General features: G+C 42.4%; 1 protein-coding gene across 2 annotated transcripts; it reads left to right on the top strand.

The window, feature by feature from the left end:
* The first annotated feature begins 15346 nt into the window (after positions 1-15346).
* On the top strand, positions 15347-19702 carry slc5a1 (solute carrier family 5 member 1). 2 transcript variants are annotated; one of them, XM_028601511.1, is made up of 11 exons: positions 15347-15451; positions 15560-15665; positions 16005-16085; positions 16211-16419; positions 16938-17073; positions 17232-17339; positions 17444-17594; positions 17686-17854; positions 18919-19134; positions 19273-19378; positions 19459-19702. In XM_028601511.1, the coding sequence occupies exons 1-11, from the start codon at positions 15356-15358 to the stop codon at positions 19671-19673; spliced, it is 1593 nt and encodes a 530-aa protein (XP_028457312.1). In that variant the 5' UTR covers positions 15347-15355; the 3' UTR covers positions 19674-19702. The 2 variants fall into 2 exon arrangements, with proteins under 2 accessions (XP_028457312.1, XP_028457311.1); XM_028601510.1 differs by having other exon boundaries at positions 19417-19702.
* Positions 19703-20733: the final 1031 nt, after the last annotated feature.

Genomic DNA, 20733 nt, shown 5'->3' with positions numbered 1-20733 from the left:
ACCTTCCCCCACTAAAGAAATGTGTCTAAACATTTTCCCTCCTATCTTCACAATATTAATCAACAATGTCTCCACAACCAAACACATGGTGGAAGGTAAGGAAACCGGTAAGTATTTTTGCACACATCATACATTACAGGGTGGTTATAACATATTGTCTTAGTATTCTCTTTTTTTTAAATTATTTTTTTTTTTGAGCAAGTCTCTCATGGCAACAATACAAGACCGTGTCCATAGTCCATTAGTATCCAAGGGTGGATAATCCACTGAAGTATTGGTGGTCCCTCCAATCTTCACAAAGGGACAAGGAAAATACCATATACACCCAAACTCATGTGTTTACATATTCTAAAGCCACGCATTTAATAATCTATACCGTAAGTGTACACTCAACTATTGTTCCTGTAACTACTGTTTGTATATTACACTACTGTCTTAACTCCAATATGTTAGGATAATAACCCATTTCTGTCTTTATTACTTAAATAACTGTCCAGATTCCCTGTTCTGTATTATGTGTTAGCCACTACCATGAACTGTAACTTGTAATGGATAAGCATTAAATATAAACTAACAAATAAGATTAAGTCTCTGTGTGTCTTTTAAATCTATCCATGATAAAAAGGATACACAAATGATGATCTCGTAGAGGAGTCACAGGCAGTTCCTGGGGACGTCTTCACACCAACATGGCAGGTCTTCAGCTGTTGAAAGGTTGGCTGGCCTAGCTGGTCATAAGTGTAGACACGCCTGGGCTGCCTAGCTCTCCTTGGCCTGTTTCTCCACATCTCGATATCACTTTGCTCATCCTCTGATTCAACAGCCGGAACATCGTTCTCCCTCCCTGAGCTCTGTCTCTCCTCAATAGGCTCCTCTCTTTAGGCTGCAACTCCGGTACAAATACCCTCTCAGGCCTGTCTCGGGGTGTTTCTGTTCTCGGGCAGAACTCTTCTGCTTCTGCATTCAGAGGTGTCTCAGCATGTCTCACTGCTGTCCACAGATTATACTCCTCCTCACTGGAACTGTCTGTGTCCGTTTGGTAAGTATTATGTCTGGCTGTATGATCCTTTCTTGTTGTCCGTTTTGCTCTCCTTCCGTTGTTTTTCTCTTCGAGGTTGGGTTCGTGACCTTCTGGCTCTTCAACCAGATAAGGGCATGGTAGAAGTAGGTTACGATGTAACACCCGTCTCCTCCCTGTTCCTTGCAATGGTTCAATCACGTATACTGGACTATCAGGGCCTTTTCTTCCCTTGACAACATGTATCATGTCTTCCCAATAACTACGCAACTTTCCGGTACCGCCTCTGGGCGTGAGGTTTCTCACCAGGACATGATCACCTGGCTCCAGAACAGAACTCCATGTGCGCTGATTGTAGTTTTTCTGTCCTCTCCTTGCACTTTTCTTCATGTTTTGCATCGCAATAGCATAGGCTTCCTGCATGACTTCTCTCCACTTCTCTGCATAACCAGTCGGTGACTGGTTCCTTTCCCCTCCTTTCCTGGGGAACATTAAGTCGACTGGTAAAGTTGGCTCGCGACCAAAGAGAAGGAAGAATGGAGAGAATCCCGTTGTTTCATGCACAGTTGAGTTATAGGCATGGACCACTTTGTTTAGGTGTTCCTTCTATCTTGACTTCTGAGACTCTTCAAGCGTGCGCAACATACCCAGCAGCGTTCTGTTAAAGCGCTCTGCAGGATTAGCTTGAGGGTGATATGGGGAGGTGCGTGAGTGGCGAATACCGCAGTAGTCTTGTAGCTTGCGAAAGAGAGTATTTTCAAACTCTTTTCCCTGATCGTGATGTATCTTGGATGGGAAACCAAAACGCATAATAAAATCTTCAAAGAGTTTTCTGGCCGTGGTCTTCCCAGATTTGTCTTTCGTTGCGTAGGCCTGTGCATATTTGGTAAAATGATCAACAACTACAAGTATATACTCCTCACCCCCTTTACACTTGTCCAAGTGTAGGTAGTCAATGGATATCATCTCAAAGGGTGCAGAGGTCTCAATGCTTTGGATAGGTGTCCTGATTATTCTGTTAGGTTTTTTTCCTTTTCATGCAGCAACACACCTGGGTAACATAGTGTTCCATTTCCTGCCTCATTTTTGGCCAGAAAAAACGTTCTCTTGCGAGAGCCACCATTCGATCAGCACCTAAGTGTCCCATTTCCCCATGGAGATGCTTGTACACAACAGGCTTCAGGGACTCAGGAACAACTAACTGTTTCCTTGCAGTCTCTCTTCTGAGGATGCCATCTCCATCAATATTTAGACGGGGCCACTCTCAGAGAAGTTGTCTCACTGTTTCGCTTTCTGTCAGCTTGTCTTTATGTTTCAAGAATGCGTGTGTTCTTTTCAAAGCCATAGCTCTGCTCATGGCTAAGTCTGCACTCTGGGCAACTCTGATGTCTTCTACTGCAAGTGGCTGGATTGGCTCTGAGACGTCAATGTTGCAGGTGACAGCAGAGATCCAATCAATATCTTGTGTTTTATCCCTCTCCAGAGCTTTTCCAATGCATTCTATAGCTTCCTGAGGGCATTCCTCTGTACACTCTCGCATGATCTCTTCAATGGGCTTTTGTCTCCGGGACAAGAAATCTGCATCTCTGTTTGCTGTTCCGGGTCTGTATTTCAATGTGAATCTATAATCCGCCAGTTCTGCCACCCAGCGGTGTCCCGCTGCATTGAGCTTTGCTGACCTCATGACATAGGTCAGGGGATTATTGTCACTATATACAACAAAGTCAGGTGCATGGAACAGATAGTCACGAAAACGCTCTGTGATGGCCCATTTTAGCGCCAGGAATTCCAATTTGCCAGAATGTAGTTTGTAATTCTTTTCTGCCGGTGACAACGTCCGTGAGCCACAGGCAATGACCCTAAGAACACCCTCTTGGCACTGGTAGAAAACTGCACCTAAGCCCTCTTCTGAGGCATCCACATGAAGTACAAAGGGTTTCTCCAAGTCCGGATATGCCATCACTGGTGGATTTGTCAGCTGATCCACCATTCTGTTCAGTATTCCTTGATGCATCGTTGTCCACTGGACAGGATGAGATGGTGGCAACTGAGCAGACTTACGGCTCACATTCTTCCTCTTTTGGCTTGGCGTCTGTTCAGACAGTTTAGACTTTGCTAACAGTTCATAAAGAGGTTTGGCTATCCTGGAGAAGTCTGGTATATAGGATCTATAGTAACTGAGGAAACCCATCAGCTTTCTCACCTCTCACACAGCGGTTGGGGTCTCATTCTTCAGTGCTTGAACTGCTTCCCCCTCTTTGGGATTCATCTTGTATCCCTCTGCCGAAACTACTCGACCCACATAACAGACCTCACTTTTAAAAATTCACATTTTTTTGGCCTCAGTTTGATACCACACTCTCTTTGCCGTCACAGTACCTGTCTCACATTTTGGATGTGTTGTTCAAAGCTGGAGCTAAACAGCCTTGCCCTGGTCCAACACCGTGAACCAGGAGTTGCCCCCCAGGTTTTCCAGGATCTCCTGTATCCTCGGGATTGGATGACGATCCGGCTGCGTTTTCCCGTTCAGCAATCTGTAGTCTATGCACAAGCGTAGACTTCCATCTTTCTTTCTGACGCATACTACAGGTGAAGAATGACAAACAAGACTTCTGGATCCAGCCTCGACTGACTAAGTCCTGTATGTGAGTTTTCACTTCTTGATAGAGGTGTTTAAGGATTGCATTGTATGTCCTTTGCACAGGCACATTGTCTTTCAATTGTATGTCCATTTGCAAATCTTTGATACACCCAGTGTCCCAATCATCCTTTGCAAAAACATCACATTCCTCTCTGAGCATTTGTTGTACCTGTTGCCGTTGGTCATCTGACAGGTGGCTCAGGTCCACAGGTGGGTCCCAAGGCTCCGCTTGTGGCATCTGGCTTAATTGCTGTGCAAGTGAGGTGACACCGCTGTCTGGTGTCTCAGGCCTCTGAACACATGTGGACTTTGTCTGCAATGGGTAGATAGCATCAACATTGTGCAACCATCCGAGTGTTGTGCGACTACACAGCATGATGTCATTGTCAGTCATGTTTTCAACGGTAACCTCTATTTTACTGTTATCTTCTGAAGGGAGCTGAATTAACTGCTCTCTGATGACTAGGCCTGTTGGCCATGGTGTTTCATGGTTTGGCTCCAACACTACATGTGACGCACTCAACACTCTCTTATTTAGTCGGCCGCATGGCACTGCTACCACTTTGTTTTTCGGGATGGTCACTGGCTGTCTGCCAACTCTGGTTATGTGGGGTTGGTTCTCAAGCTTTCGGTCCTTTAAAACAGACAAGACAGCTCTCGCCGTTTTGCGCCCTACCTCCAGTGCTGAGCACAGCCTTTCCACCATGTGGCCAGAAGGAGTACAGTCTTCACAGCTGTCGTTTGTCAAGGCTAGTTCTTCAATCACATTAAACTGAATGATGGGGCGTTCAATGTCACTGCTGGCAACCAGGATTGGGACCACGACAGGTTTGTCACTCATCCCAGCCACAGCATTCTTAGACAAGGTGAATTCAATTTCCATCCATCCATCATACGGAATGTCTGTTCCGTTTGCAGCTGATAGCTCCAATGCTCCCTCCTCAAGCAGCTCCTCCACTGGTCTCACCTTAACATCTGGCAAGTATTCTCTTTTCCAGTTCGTTCCCACTATTGATACCTGTGAACCGGTGTCCCACAGTATTGAAGTGTCAACTCCCCCTAGGGAAGCTCGCACTAGGCATCTCTTCCCTACTAGCTTGGCTGTTTGTCACTGTTTACCAGTGAGTGGTGCTCTTAAGCTGAACAGATCCACGTTGTCTGTGTTTTCGGCAGGATGAATCAGAATTTCAATCTTGTTTGTACTGGCTGAGGCATTTCTCATTCTACAACCTGATGCCCAGTGTTCTTGGCTGCCACACTTTTAACAGTGACTGGTGACTAGGGGATCCCGAGGCGTTCCCAGGCCAGGTTGGAGATATAATCCCTCCACCTAGTCCTGGGTCTTCCCCGAGGCCTCCTCCCAGCTGGACGTGCCTGGAACACCTCCCTAAGGAGGCGCCCAGGGGGCATCCTTACCAGATGCCCGAACCACCTCAACTGGCTCCTTTCGATGCAAAGGAGCAGCGGCTCTACTCCGAGCTCCTCACGGATGACTGAGCTTCTCACCCTATCTCTAAGGGAGACGCCAGCCACTCTCCTGAGGAAACCTATTTCTGCCGCTTGTACCCTGGATCTCGTTCTTTCGGGCATGACCCAGCCTTCATGACCATAGGTGAGGGTAGGAACAAAAACTGACTGGTAGATTGAGAGCTTTGCCTTCTGGCTCAGCTGTTAGAAACGGTGCAATAAATTGAATGTAATACCGCACGCGCTGCAACGATTCTCCGACCAATCTCCCACTCCATTGTCCCCTCACTGGTGAACAAGACCCCAAGGTTGAACTCCTTCACTTGGGGTAAGGACTCATTCCCTACCTGGAGTAGGCACTCCATCGGTTTCCTGCTGAGAACCATGGCCTCAGATTTAGAGGTGCTGATCCTCATCCCAGCCGCTTCACACTCGGCTGCAAACCGATCCAGTGAGTGCTGAAGGTCACAAGCCGATTATGCCATCAGGACCACATCATCTGCAAAGAGCAGCAATGAGATCCCCAGCCCACGGAACTGCAACCCCTCCCCACCCCGACTACGCCTTGATATCCTGTCCATAAATATTACAAATAGGATTGGTGACAAAGCACAGCCCTGGCGGAGGCCAACCCTCACCTGAAACGAGTCCGACTTACTGCTGAGAACCCGGAACCCGGACACAGCTCTCACTTTGGTCGTACAGAGATTGGATGGCCCTGAGAAGCACCTCATACAGTATCATACAGTAGTCATACGCCTTCTCCAAATCCACGAAACACACGTAGACCGGATGGGCATACTCCCAGGCTCCCTCCAGGATCCTTGCGAGAGTGAAGATCTGGTCCATTGTTCCAAGACCAGGACGGAATCCACATTGTTCCTCTTCAATCTGAGGTTCGACTATCGGCTGAACCCTCCTTTCCAGCACCTTGGTTAGGTTACTTAGTTAGTTATTGACATATTACACAAATATATTTCACAGTTTGATAAATGAAAATTACATTTTGATTAACGTTAACGTTAGGCTACTGTAGGGTGACCAGATGAGAATGGGTAAAATTCGGGACGGGGGGGGTGAGGGGGGGTGGTCTTCTTAATGTTCTACTATAAGACTATAACTACTTGAGAGTCAAAAAAAAAACATATACCATTAAAAAAATCTAGGTTTCATTAAAGTTGTGTGTTAAACAAGATGAAGAATTGTTTTTTGGAAAGCGTGGCTATACGTGGCTATATGTAGTTTGCTGCTAGCATGGAGCCTGAAGTCGGACCCCCGTGTGAAACACCAAACTCCTTCCTCTTTACCACCATTATGTTACATTCTTTTTGTCCACCGAAGTCGATTTACAAGTCGTTTTCAGGAGTTACGAACCAGAAGTTGCAAAAAGAACGCCACCGAGGTCGTATATACGACTACTCAAATCGTCTGAATTTAGAGGACCCCGAGTTCGTTTCTCGTTTTTCGACACGGATGTGACGTCACACTCGAGCTACTAGTCGCGATTACAAGACAAAAAGAACGCACCATAATTGACACACCTGTAGAACCCCATTCACATCAGCGATCTAATTGGCCAGCTGATCAGACCACTCCCAATAAAAGGAGGCTAGACCCCTTACCAGGGGGAACAATGCTCTGGACGGAAGTGTTGTGTGCCGTAGCGGACTAGGGGGGGAGACAACGCTCTGGACGGATGGACGTGCTGTGTGCTGCAGCGGACTGGTTTACTGCTCTTCTTTTTCCTCGGTGTTGCTGCTGACTGAATCTCCTGTGCCCTGGTGGAGCCGATTCCCAGACTCTGCAGTGTCAACGCTCACAAAACTCAGACTAAAGGGAAGTGGTCCTTTTCTCCCGCACTGATGCGTGTGTATGTTTTTAGCATTTGAGCTAAAGGAGTCGTTTTTAGTAGTTGTTCATTTCTGTGAAGGTGCCAGATCCAGCAGCTGACGGCAGAGCAGAGGGGACGGCAGTATTGTTGATGGGCCCACATGAAGTGTACGAAAGGAGAGTTGTCACTCTAGTCACCTGAGACTGTTTCAGAGTTGCCGGGCTACGAGCAGGCTGCACATTGATTTTTACAATTTCTCCACTGTCCGAAGCAGAACGGCACCATGGAATTCCTGGTCCCGGATCTCTGGATTGGAATAGACTAATCAAACCCCCGCTGAAGCAAGATATTCTGTAACGGCGACAGGGGAAACACAGAGCTTTCACCCTGGGACAGAACATTGGACAATCAATGGTTTTATTGTCTCCCTGGGTTTTGAGATGTAATTAGCTTTTAAAATAATAAAATACTATTTTTCTACATTTTGTGTCTTTCTCTCTGTTGGTGTGGCTGGGAATTTAGATTTATTTAAAAAGTAACAGACCCCAAACCAAGCTGTTACATTTACCACAGGACCCTCAAACACTGCTGTTTGCCAAAGATAACGTAAGTATTTTCCCACACAATGTAGACCACTATGGGGATTGAACTCCTGCAAGAGATCAATTTGTTGCACTAATCAGCAGTGTTTGTGGGCTTGCTACCCTGGGATGTGATCGGCTCTGCAGTGTTTGTGTTTTAAACACCAGCTCTTGCCAGGGTTATGATCAGATTTCAGGCTTGTTGAACATTGAAATAGACTGGGCCACACAATCAAATAATTCTGAGGAAATGTTGACCTGTCTGAAGACGTTAAAAGTCCAAAGGCTCCTCCCAGGTTTAAAATCAACACTGAAATCAGCGAGTGTGAGCAAGTCTTAATCCCCACACAGAACTGGCCTCATTCCAGTGATTGATTCTCATTCAAGTGCATATTGATTGTCCCCATTTAGAGATTTCAAGCAGCCATTTGTTACACTACCAGTCTGATTACTCCCTTACATCTTTACCTTTCTACACCATCAGGGTGTATAATTTTGATAGCCCTGCCCCCCTTCTGATCTGGGAATAATGCACTTTATTTTTTGCAGTTCATAATGATTATAATTCTACAGCACTGTATTGGATGTACTGTTCCAATACAAACTTACACTATTTTATTTTGAGGGTATTTACCAATCATGTTCCTTAATGCCAGCGCATTGACAAACGGACCATTTTTAATATCATATTTTTCTCATCTGCGCTTTCCCCACAGCATCAGCTGTGACAGAGCACTATAACCTTGGACATGGATGTCAACATTATAAAGAAAGTAATCAAAACAGCCTTAAATAAACCAATTGCTGCTTACTGAGTGCAGACTAGGCGGGTGTTTAGGTGATTAGTGCTCAAGGCCATTTAATTGCAGGATTTAATTACTTAATTACTCTCTTAATTACATTAGGCTATAATTAGGGTAAGATGCACTTACTAAAAGGTCATTGTTGCTTAGCCTATGTATACAGTACACAGCTATAGCTGGGTTAAAACCTAAATGGGTCTTTTACCTTTACTCATGCGATTTGTTACAGGTGATGTGTCTGTGTTTGGTAGCGCTCAGTGGACATTTCATTACTTTCTGTCATTACATTACTGCTACACACCTTAAAACCTCAATTTGAACAAATTAAACAAAAAGTAAAATACTGACATCACTCTCATATCATAAAGTGTTGTTTTTTTTTGTTGTTGACTTTGCTAAACTAGTAAAAATGTAATAGTATATAAGTATATAAAGGTGGCTGTTCTGTTCATCTGAATATTTAGTTTTTCAAAATAAAGAATATAAAAATTTTACATAAGTAAAAATACAACATTAAGCCCCTGACACACCAACCCGAGGGCTGACCCTCGGCAGGAAAGCCAGTCGGACTGATCAGTCTGCTGCATGAGGTCCAAAAAGTGCCTCGGAACACACCAAAGCGACGCCATCTTGAGCGTACGTTCTGCGCATGCACGAGACGTAATACAAAAAATTAAAACCGTAAATGACGAACGCATCACGTGGGTCTTGCTTCTCCAGCAAATAGTAACGGCAGTGTTTGAAATACAATCTCGTATTTTATGAAAATCGTTCACTGAAACATGTTTCTGAAAACATTTAAGCAAGAAATAGGCCATGCAGTTGCTGAATCTGTCTTCATTTCAGATTGACAAAGGTCAGTTTAAAACATTTTCGTTAGATTTTGAGAGCCGTTCGTCACTCATCCTGCTCGTTATTTCCGGGTTAGTATATCTGATTAGTGGAGTGCTAACCCGGAAATAACAAAATAAGTGAGACCGACTGCCCGCCTTCCGACACAGCAGGTCAGGTCGGCCAAGATGAAAGCCGACAGCTCCTCCGACGGACAATGGCACGGAACACACCGAACAGACTTGAGTCACTGACCTCGCCAGACTGTCCAACGGTCGATTATCGGGTTGGTGTGTCAGGGCCCTTAGACTTAAAATATCAAAAGTAAAAGTACTCATTATGCAGACTGGTCCATTTCAGAATATACATTGTATTATTAATTAATCCATAATAATGCATCAGAATTAATTTGTTGATTATATTTTGTATTGTTATTTTAAATCTGCAAAGTAACTATAACTTACATGATTAAATACATGTTGTGTACCCTTAAATATCTGTAGGAGCTCATAGTCACCTGAATACTAGTTTCACTGTGCTGTAGAGACACCTAGCGGCTGCTCATAGTACTATTTTTGTATTTGTGTACATTGATGTTTTATTCTTTTTTTTCATAATCATACATTTTTAGTGTTGCAACTGATGATCATCTATTTTTCAGTATCTGCTGTGCCCTCCTTCAAACATTGGCCGTTAGACTAATAATTAACACACAAATAAACAATCATCTCTTTAAGTATGAAGGAGAACATTAAGTGTTCTCTGTGGGTGGAGTGTAGTCGGGGTTATTTGTACTAGACTTACAGTAAATGAGAAAGAATTTCCTTATATTTCCTCCAAGCTATTTAGAGATCAAAAAATGAAGGCCTCGCTTTGATTAAAATACATACATTTCATAATAATATTTAAAGTTAGTCAGTTGTGCCTCTCTCTGGATTATTCTGCTATTGTGTAAACACAAATGGACAAAAATGTCCTCCGACACTGAAAATATCAGTGAAATGTGTAATCAACAGCTGTACATTTACTTGTCAGATAGTCCTGTTTTACTTATTGACAAAGGTGTCAAAGTCAGTGTGAGGGGGCAGTGAGAGGACTATGTACTGTAACAGATCTCTTATGGGTCAACATTCAGTAATCTATCGCCTTATTTCTATCAGCTGGCAGCAGTGATGGAAAATGTGCTCATATCTTTTACTTAAGTAAAAGTACCAATACCACAGTGTAAAGTAAAAGTCCTAAATTTTTTTCACTTAAGTAAAACATGTAATAACAGCAAAATGTACTTAAATTAATAAGTAATAATAATAAGTAAAAGTACTTGTTGGGCAGAATGGTCCCTTTCAGAGAGTTATATTATTATATATATCATATTATTGGAATGTTATTATTAATGCTTTTACACATAAGCAGCATTTTAATGTTAGCACTGACGAGGTGGAGTACATTTTAACTATATACAGTTTGAATGGTTTAATCTACAGAAATATAATTTTCTTTTCTTTCTTTTTCAATTAAAATAAACTGCTTTAGTTTTGGAAAGAGTTAGGGTTAGGGTTTGAATTGAATTAAGCTGAATTTAGCCGCAGTATCGGAAGAACCACTAGCTGGTATTTCCTTGTGGCTTGATCATTAACAAAAAAAAAAAGATTTGCTGAAAGGTTACAAATTTGAACACATTCATTTGCACAAACAAAATCATGTATCAGCAAGGTTTATTTGTTCATCCAGATACACTTTCAACTAATTACAATATCTGGTAATGTATTAGATGAACACACTCTCTCCCTCCCAGCCCCCAATCTTTCACACACACACACATACACACACACACACACACACACACACACACACACACACACACATACACACACACACACCTCAGCCAAAGGGACATAAGTGTCTGTACAGGTGCTTCAGTCAAATAGGAGCGACTCTTTGACTGAAGCAACAGTTCTGCTCTCTGGTCACACTCAGCAAAATGTCTCAGGATTATTTTGGATTCTCCTGGAGAAGGAGCAATGCAAGAAATGGCACGACCTCCATGGCTGTTAACAACGCAGCAGATATCTCCGTTATTGTGATTTACTTTTTGGTTGTCTTGGCTGTCGGAGTATGGGTGAGTTGTTCAGTTTTTCAGTTTGCTAAGGGAAAATATAATGATTTTTATCTTTTTAGATGCTGGAGAATTCAAGATGATACTGATATAAGAGACATCTCACTTTTACTTCAACAAAAGCCTTGTTGTTTTAGCACCTTTACAGCAGTACTTAGTAGAATAAATTATAAACTTAGCACAACAAGTAAGGAAATTTGTGTTTGGTAGATTATTTCTCTGTGGTAACAATGCTTTTTGGCAATAAATCATATACCGTTGGAAAGCCTGTTTAGCTCCCTTTCAAATGGTGCCCCATTTGTAAGGAACATGCATTTGTGGGATGAGCAGAAGCACTGAGTATGTGGGTTGCGCCCATGAAAAATTTGCCAAATCTTCTCTGCCAATGCCAAACAGCTTATTCTGCCATTGACTCGTTTGGCGTTTGGTGGATTGGATGATTGAAGTTTGAAGAAACAAGACTAATTGGCAATTGAACAATTTATTAAAGGGATACTTCACTGATTTAGCATTAAGCTTTGTATCAGCAGAAACACGGTAGTATTTTTGAATGACCGTGCTTCCCTCCCTCATGTCCCCCTGAGACGAGAGATCTCTGTATTGTGGGTCTGGAAAAAAATTTCCGATGATGTAAAGCGACGATTTTTTGCGTCATCGGAAGATTTTTTGCCCAGAGGCAATGGGCTACAGCCAGTAGCAAGAGCTACTTCCGCATGTTATCAACCCGCCCATAGGGGGTTGGACTGTCGTCTTTCTCCAAAGATTTCCGAAGCAAAACAAGCATCTTGAATCTTCGCTAACTAGCTTCTCAGCAGAAAACCTTTAGATAGATATATAGATAGATAGATTTATTGATCCCGAATTGAACTCCGATTTTAGAACAATAATTATGTGCATTCAAACTACCGCACACGTGTACCACCAGGATACATTGGTACAGATCGGAGAATATGCAGGACACTTTATTACAGACGGAATACTCGACACACTACGCCAGCTTGCTATGGAGACCAGCAGTGTTGCTCGATGCCTTTGGCCGGCAAAGGGACATCATCAGTGGGGAGCGTTGAACGAGTGTGCCGGTGGAAAGCTAACACTAGCCAGCCACCTGTTCCATCAATCCTGCTTGCAAGTGTCCGCTCATTAGACAACAAACTGGACTACATCCAACTTCAATGAAACTCCCAACCCGAGTTCAGAGACTGCTGTGTTTTTGTTGTTGTGGAAACATTGCTGACCATTCTACATTCCACGCAAATTTATGGCTGCGTTTATACTCGGTATTTACAGCCCACCAAGCACTAATGCTAGTAGCTATGTGTTAGCTGAACTTTACGGAGCATATAATGTGTGCACACTAATGTGTGTTTCGTATGTCGTTTATATATAATGTCGTTTTTATATATTTTAATTGTGTAACCACTTGAGCCACGGTGAAACGTTTCGTGTATATGTTTGAAATGACAATAAAACACACTTGAGTTGACTGTCTCACTGTCTGTCTGTCTGTTAACGGTAGGCGTGGCTTGGGAGTAGATGCTAAAGCAGCGAAGCAAGTGCATTCATGGATTTGGTGTCTTTCATCCACATGAGCCAAAACACATTTTCTGTTTTTTCTCGGCCTAGAAGCCACCAATTTCTAAAACAAAATCACATTTCTACTACATAGGGGACCCAATTTAAAGATATATTCATCCTTCCAACGGTGAAATATTCCTTTAATTTCACAAACAGGAGCCTCATTAGCATGTGGAAGAACCATACCCAGCCACAACAGCCTGGAACCTCCTCGTCATGCTGGTCATCAGCCTGGTCACACACTGCTGTAGGATGGCATCCCATTCTTCAACCAGAAGTTCTGACCTCAACCCCATTAACACTTGTGGGATCAGCTTGGGCGTGCTGTTCGTGCCAGAGTGACCAACACAACCACATTGGCTGACTTGCGACAAATGCTGGTTGAAGAATGGGATGCCATCCCACAGCAGTGTGTGACTAGGCTGGTGACCAGCATGAGGAGGAGGTGACAGGCTGTTGTGGCTGTGTATGGTTCTGCCACACGCTACTGAGGCTCCTGTTTGTGAAATTAATAAATTGTTCAATTGCCAATATGTATTGTTTCTTCAAACTTCAATCATCCAACCCACCAAACACATGGCATTGGCAGAGAAGATTTGGCAAATTTTTCATGGGTGCAACCCGCATACTCAGCGCTTCTGCTCATCCCACAAATGCATGTTCCTTACAAATGGGGCACCATTTGAAAGGGAACTAAACGGACTTTCCAACGGTATAAGATTTATTGCCAAAAAGCATTATTGCCACAGAGAAATAATTTACCAAACACAAATTTCCTTACTTTTTGTGCTAAGTTTACATAATGGAGTAGACTCATATTGTTCAATCACGGCCTCTTACTCAACAATTTGGTTTACAATTATTTTATTGCAGATCAGATTGCACTTACTAAATGTATGAGTAATGTTCTTTCACTCTTTATCACTCTTATAGCAGCTTATAAAAATGATATGTAATCATCTTTTTATTTTGATATTTTGAAGAGACTTCATATTTGTTATGAGGTGACTGTTGAAATACAGAGTATGTTGCTGTTTTTCACACATGTATTTATGGGTTTTCTAAAATGTGCCCTTCTCCTGTTGCAGGCTATGATCCGCACCAACCGAGCCACAGTCGGTGGCTTTTTCCTTGCAGGGAGGAGTATGGTGTGGTGGCCGGTGGGTATCTCCTGATACTGATAACAGATTTTTATTGTTTAGTGGTAATTAGTAGTATAAAATAGGATGCAATGTGTTTAAGCAGGTTTTATTAGAGTAATCAGTTGTGTGAATCATCTATCACTATTAATACTGACTGTGGGACCATAAAAGCAACGTCAGCTGAGAATCTTAGAAATTATGCATATTATTTAAAATATAACTACTCTATGCACTTCACAGATTGGAGCATCACTGTTTGCCAGCAACATTGGCAGTGGCCACTTTGTAGGAATCGCTGGGACTGGTGCAGCTGCAGGAATAGCCATCGGTGGATTTGAATGGAACGTGAGTAATCGTGTCTGATGTGCCAATTATACCATTATGACTTCTCATGCAAATGTATCTCTAACCTGTGACATATATTATCAGTTATCTCTGTCAGGTGAGCTGATAAGTGTAAATTATGGCCCTACCAGGCACAGGCCCAGGGCCCCAGAGTGTAAGGGCTCCCGTGGCCTTCATCTGCAAAATGTCCTACAAAGAGACACATACCGACATGAAGAGACAAAATGACCACAAAGAAACATAAAATGATTACAAGGAGGTGCAAAGCAACTGCAAAGTGACACCAAATAACTAAAAAAATATGCAAAATGACCACAAAGAGACAAAAAATGACCACAAAGAAACAAAAAAAACATAAAGAGACACAAAATGACCACACAGAGACAAAATGCTTACAAAGACACACAAACTGACCACAAAGTGACCACAAAGAGACATAAAGAGACACAAAGTGACCACACAGAGACATAAAGAGACACAAAATGACCACAAAGAGAAACAAAAAGACATGCAATGACCACACATAAAATTACCATCATGAGACAGAAAGCCACAAAAAGATGCAAAACAACTACAAAGAGACACAAAACAACAACAAAGGGAGGAAAAAGCATCACAAAGTCTGTGTGTTGATCATATGCAGGAAAGATGATGGGGCCTTTTGTATGCCCAGGGGCCCATTGTCTCATAATGCACCCATGGATGGAAGGAAACAGAAGACCAGCTGAAGTCAATTTCATTGGAACATTTTGAGTAAATGGTGGCATTGATTTTTTTTATTGGTTGTGTATTTTTGTCTGTTTCAGGCTCTTGTAGTGGTCGTCATTCTGGCATGGCTGTTTGTGCCCATCTACATTAAAGCTGGGGTAAACAGAACAGGCCACATGTTGGACATAGAAACACCTCGGAGGGGGGTCATAAAACAGCAATATTAGAAGAGAAAAGTAAGTGAAACAAACACAAATAAAAATCTAATTTATTATGGATGTTTAGGTGGTCACCATGCCTGAGTACCTGAAGAAGAGGTTTGGAGGACAGCGTATTCGCATCTATCTCTCAGTGCTGTCCCTTGCTCTGTATGTTTTCACCAAGATATCAGTAAGTCATTACACCTCAACCGTCAGTGATATCCTCTATGTCAACATTGTACTAGTATTGTACGTTATTGATTGATATGATGTGTTTTCTTGTCTCCTCTCCACTCAGGCAGACATGTTCTCTGGCGCCATTTTTATCAACCAGGCTCTTGGGTTGAATATCTACCTTGCTGTTGTCATGCTGCTATTGATTACTGCACTGTACACTGTCACAGGTCTGTCCCCTTAGGATGCATTCACTTCCTTTTCTATCGAACTCGCTCATAAACTAAAGCCAGAAGTGTTATCTACCTTACAGAATGGCACGACAACTGGGGGTAAAGTCTTCTCAAGACCATATATAGAGATGTGGACACACACATGCACACTCTCTCCTGTCTAGTTTATCTGTGGTGTGTTATTGTGGTTAATTAACCACGGACCAGGAAATGGCCTTCTGTTGCTGTTTTGTACACATCTGAACTTGAGCTTTACAAAGACTCTAAAGTTGTGTACATTAATGGCAATAAAATGAAAAAAAGCATAGATTGTTAACATCACAAATTGTATCTTAGGTGGATTGGCTGCAGTGATCTACACGGACACTTTACAGACCATCATCATGGTTGTTGGATCATTCATCCTTATGGGCTTTGGTAATATACCACTTTTTTATCCTTGTACTCGTTTCTATTATTTATTGTGACAAAACAAATCCTGCTTGTGACATCAAAAAGTAAAAAATGATTGTAAGTTAAGTCTAACTTTCACACGTCCTCAGCTTTCAATGAGGTGGGAGGTTATGAAAGCTTCCAGGAGAAATACATGAAGGCCGTCCCTTCTATGACGACTAACATCAGTGCAAGCTGCTACGAGCCTCGGGCTGACTCCTTCCATATTTTTAGGAATGCGATTACAGGAGACCTGCCATGGCCTGGCCTTGTGTTTGGACTCACCATTCAGGCCATGTGGTATTGGTGCACTGATCAGGTCAGTCCAGCAAATGTGCAACACTGCATTTGCATGACCACAATCCATGGTTATAAGCAAACACACACACACACACACACACACACACACACACACAGACTGGTTCATTTGATTCCACATATTTGCACACACATTTATGAGCCTTTATCTTGCCTGTTTTCGCCAGACCTGCTCAAGCAACGTTAGGTGGCCTGCTGTACGAGGAGAGACATGCTTTTAGTTAGACCTTAATGCACTCCCAGAGACTGAGATAAGATTAACAGGCAGACTATTGCTGGATCTCAGCAAAGATGCTAATTGAAATGTTGATATCCTGCACAGAGATAAACACATTATAGTCAGCCTTGATCCCTGCTCAGTTAACAGAGAAGAATACTTCAATAAGCAAATATTTTGAGTTGAACCCAAAATAGAGAGAAAAGTTTAAAGTCTGCAATAACCTTTTTTAGATCCATTTATCCATCATGTTTACTGATTGTATCATGGCACTACTAATCTTTTTCAATTTGTTACTGTAGGTGATTGTCCAGCGCTGCCTCTCAGCCAAGAATTTATCCCACGTTAAGGCAGGCTGCATCTTGTGTGGCTACCTGAAGCTGCTGCCCATGTTCCTCATGGTTTTCCCCGGTATGATCAGCAGGATCCTCTATGCTGGTGAGTGTGTTGTGCTAACTTTGTAATGTGACTGGCTTAAGCTTAAGCAAGCTCACTGGCTGAAAGTATTATTGTAGCTCATGCACAATTTACCACAGACATAAAGGTGGATTCAATATTTTCTTAACATCCTGCTGATCTTATTCATGTCATTCTAGATGAGGTGGCATGTGTGGATCCAGATGCATGTTTAAAATACTGTGGTGCCAGTGTGGGCTGCACTAACATCGCTTATCCCAAACTGGTGGTGGATCTCATGCCCAATGGTGGGTGGCTAAAGACCTTTGTCTTGTGAGCTGAGAATGCAAACTGCAGCCTTTTTTGTCAAGTTATCTTACCCCATTTTAATCTGTTATTCTATCTGTTTCAGGTCTGCGAGGTCTTATGCTGTCGGTGATGATGGCCTCTCTGATGAGCTCTCTTACCTCCATCTTCAACAGTGCCAGTACTCTCTTCACAATGGACATCTACACTAAGATCCGCCGCTCAGCCACTGAAAGGGAGCTCATGATTGCTGGCAGGTAAAACACGTTGGGGGTTCAGTTTAATATGATTTCTGATGATGAGATAATTCCTACCCGCCTTAATGCCACTATCTTTGATTATATATAGAGTGTTTATCTTGGGCCTGATTGGTGTGAGCATAGCATGGATCCCCGTGGTGCAGTCAGCCCAGAGTGGTCAGCTCTTTGACTACATCCAGTCCATCACCAGCTACCTCACACCACCTGTTGCAGCTGTCTTCATGCTTGCCATCTTCTGCAAACGTGTCAATGAGACTGTAAGTTTCCACTTGAATCATTTCTTTATTTACACATTTCAAGTCAGTTAATTTCAATGTTTCAGTCAAGTGCAATCTACTGCCTGTCTGCAGGCATGCTAGCAGCTCTCTCAGGGTGTACTTAAGCCACGTTTCCATCAAACACTTTCGGCATAGTACCTTTAGAACTGTAACCTGTATGGACATGTACCTTAACACTAGATCTGTTTTGCATTTCCACTGCAGACAGCACTCTTAAATGTAGGAGAGGTTGTTACTGGATGGTAAGAGCTGTGGACATATAAACGAGCTGAAAACCTTTTTTCCTCACTGCTTGATACAGTTTTTGCTGTATTTACTCTTCATCAAACATAACCATTCTAATGTGTAACAAACTAAACTGAACTGAACCGGACTGTTTGGTGGAAACAGGGCTTTAGGTACAGCAGTTCTTTGGGCTATTTGCTAATGTTAGCACGTTAACATGCTCACAAGGACAAACTTAACATGCTGATGTTACTGCAAGCAGGTAAAATGTTTGCTATGTTAACCAACAATTTTAGTTTAGCGTTTTTAGCATGCTAATGCTTGACAATTAGCACACAATACAAAGTACAGCTCAGGGTGATGGAAACCAAAGTATTGGACAACTTTAAATTTTGATTACAATTCATCTTGAGGGGGACATGAATGTGAGCAGCAAATCTCTCGGCATCCAATAGACTTTTCACTCAAAACCAAAAATGTGAATCTCACGGTGGCAAATTCAGGGGATCACCAAAGACATTTGGATTCCTGCTGTGGGCACCATGAATGTCTACCAAATGCCATGACACTCCATCCAATAGATATTGAGATAGTTCAGTCTGGACCAAAGTGGTGGGCCAACAGATGTTGCCATGCCTCTAGCATGGGTAAAAAGGCTTTTGTGTGTGGTAAAATGCAGTCCATTTTAATGATCTTACTGTAACTGGTCAAAGGTATTTGGCAACACCTTTCTTTTTACTGCTTCTTCTGTAATGTGGTTTCTTCTGACCATAAAGCAGTTTAATCACAGCTTGTCCTATACCCTTTTCTTTCCTCAGGGTGCGTTTTATGGCCTCACAATTGGCCTGTTAATCGGCCTGTCCAGGATGATTGCTGAATTTGCTTATGGGACAGGCAGCTGCGTTAACCCCAGTAACTGTCCCACCATCATATGTGGAGTCCACTACCTCTACTTCTCCATTATCCTGTTTGTTATCTCCTGTATCATCATCGTGGGACTCTCACTCGTGACCAAACCCATTGACGACAAGCATGTACGTGACAGCAGTGAGATAAGGCTGGATAAAAAAATTCATCTCCCAAACACTACTGAAGGACAATGCAATAACAAACTGTACAGATAATTTGTTTCAACCCACGTGTCGTGTTGCTCTGTTGCTCTGTTGCTCTAGTTGTATCGACTGTGCTGGAGCCTAAGGAACTGTACCGAGGAGAGGGTGGACCTTGAACAGGATGACTGGATTGATAACCAAGAGTCCAACAATATGGACATAGAAGGTAAGCAGCAGATGTACAAAATAAACATATGCAGACAGACAAGCAGATTTTCTTCATCGCCTTTGTCTCATCCATCACAGAGCCCGAGGAGGAACCAGGCTTGTGCAAGAAGGTGGTGATGTCCTTCTGCGGCCTGGAGAAGCAAACAGCCCCGAAGTTGAGTCCAGAGGAGCAGGCGGAGCTGCAGAAGCAGCTGACAGACACCACTGAGAAGCCTTTATGGAGGAACGTTGTCAACGCCAACGCCATCATCCTCCTGTGTGTGGCTGTTTTCCTTCATGGTTTTTACGGTTAAAGAAACTCGACTGGCCCCAAATGTTCTTGGATAATTTATATTTAGGTGACAGGATTTTACAGAAATGTAGTTTAGACCACATTAACTGTTTCCCACAACCCTATAAAATAAAACCAAGAGGCCTTTCTATACTGTATAATTATTACTGTATGTATGTCGTGTATGGCTACTGAACTCCTCCATGACATAAGATATATTTTGTATGTGCCTGTCTAAAACTCTTACAAATATTTCATGAATGTACAGCCAGATCGGGTGTAAACCTTTTTCAGGATATAATCTTTAATTTTGGTTTACATGTTACACTCAAAACACATAAATATTGTGCATAAATATTTACACATCTATTTGCTCCACATTTACCCCATACGACCGCCTGCAAAGTTGTAGGTCTTCCAGTGTTAACTATGAGTTTTCTTCCTTATCTTTACTGTTGCTTTTTGTGATTGTAAGCATAATAGGAGCAAACAGAGATCACAAAATGCCTCTTACTTACCTGTAATAAATAACAGATGTGGGTTAGTAAGTACAAGATGGAAGTATGGTACTGTATTCATTCTACATAAGCCGTTCTCTGCTCAAAGTCCACGAGTGCTGTCATTTAAATATATGCACATATACGGTATGTTGTTTTAAGTGTTAATGAATAAAAACATCTCAGGGAAGAAGGGTTGTGAATTAAACAGAACACTGTTTTAGTCTCTTTGCTTCCCTCTGGTGGATCACTGTTGTTTCTGCTGAAAATATAAGTGGTTTATTTTATTGCCCATTCAACTTCTAGTCATATCTGCTCTTACTGAGGAAAATTACGTATTTTTTGGACATGGTTAATAAATGCTTAAACCACAGATGATAACTTGTTGCACTGTCAGTCATTCCCTATGTGACTTATCACTAACTCTGTGGTTAATGTGCACTAATGTAGGCCTTGAATATGTGCACCGCTGTTAAATGATTTTATGATTCCTGCCTTGGACTTGCATGCTTTGTTCTTTGCAGTTTTATCTCTTTTACCTCTGCATAAATTTCTAGAAGCTGCAAATGACTTTATATCTGTTTG

The sequence above is a fragment of the Perca flavescens genome, chromosome 16 (assembly GCF_004354835.1).
Source record: "Perca flavescens isolate YP-PL-M2 chromosome 16, PFLA_1.0, whole genome shotgun sequence".
In the NCBI taxonomy this organism is placed as follows: domain Eukaryota; kingdom Metazoa; phylum Chordata; class Actinopteri; order Perciformes; family Percidae; genus Perca; species Perca flavescens.
The sequence above is the reverse complement of the archived record's forward strand: the minus strand, read 5'-3'. Positions and strand labels throughout refer to the sequence as shown.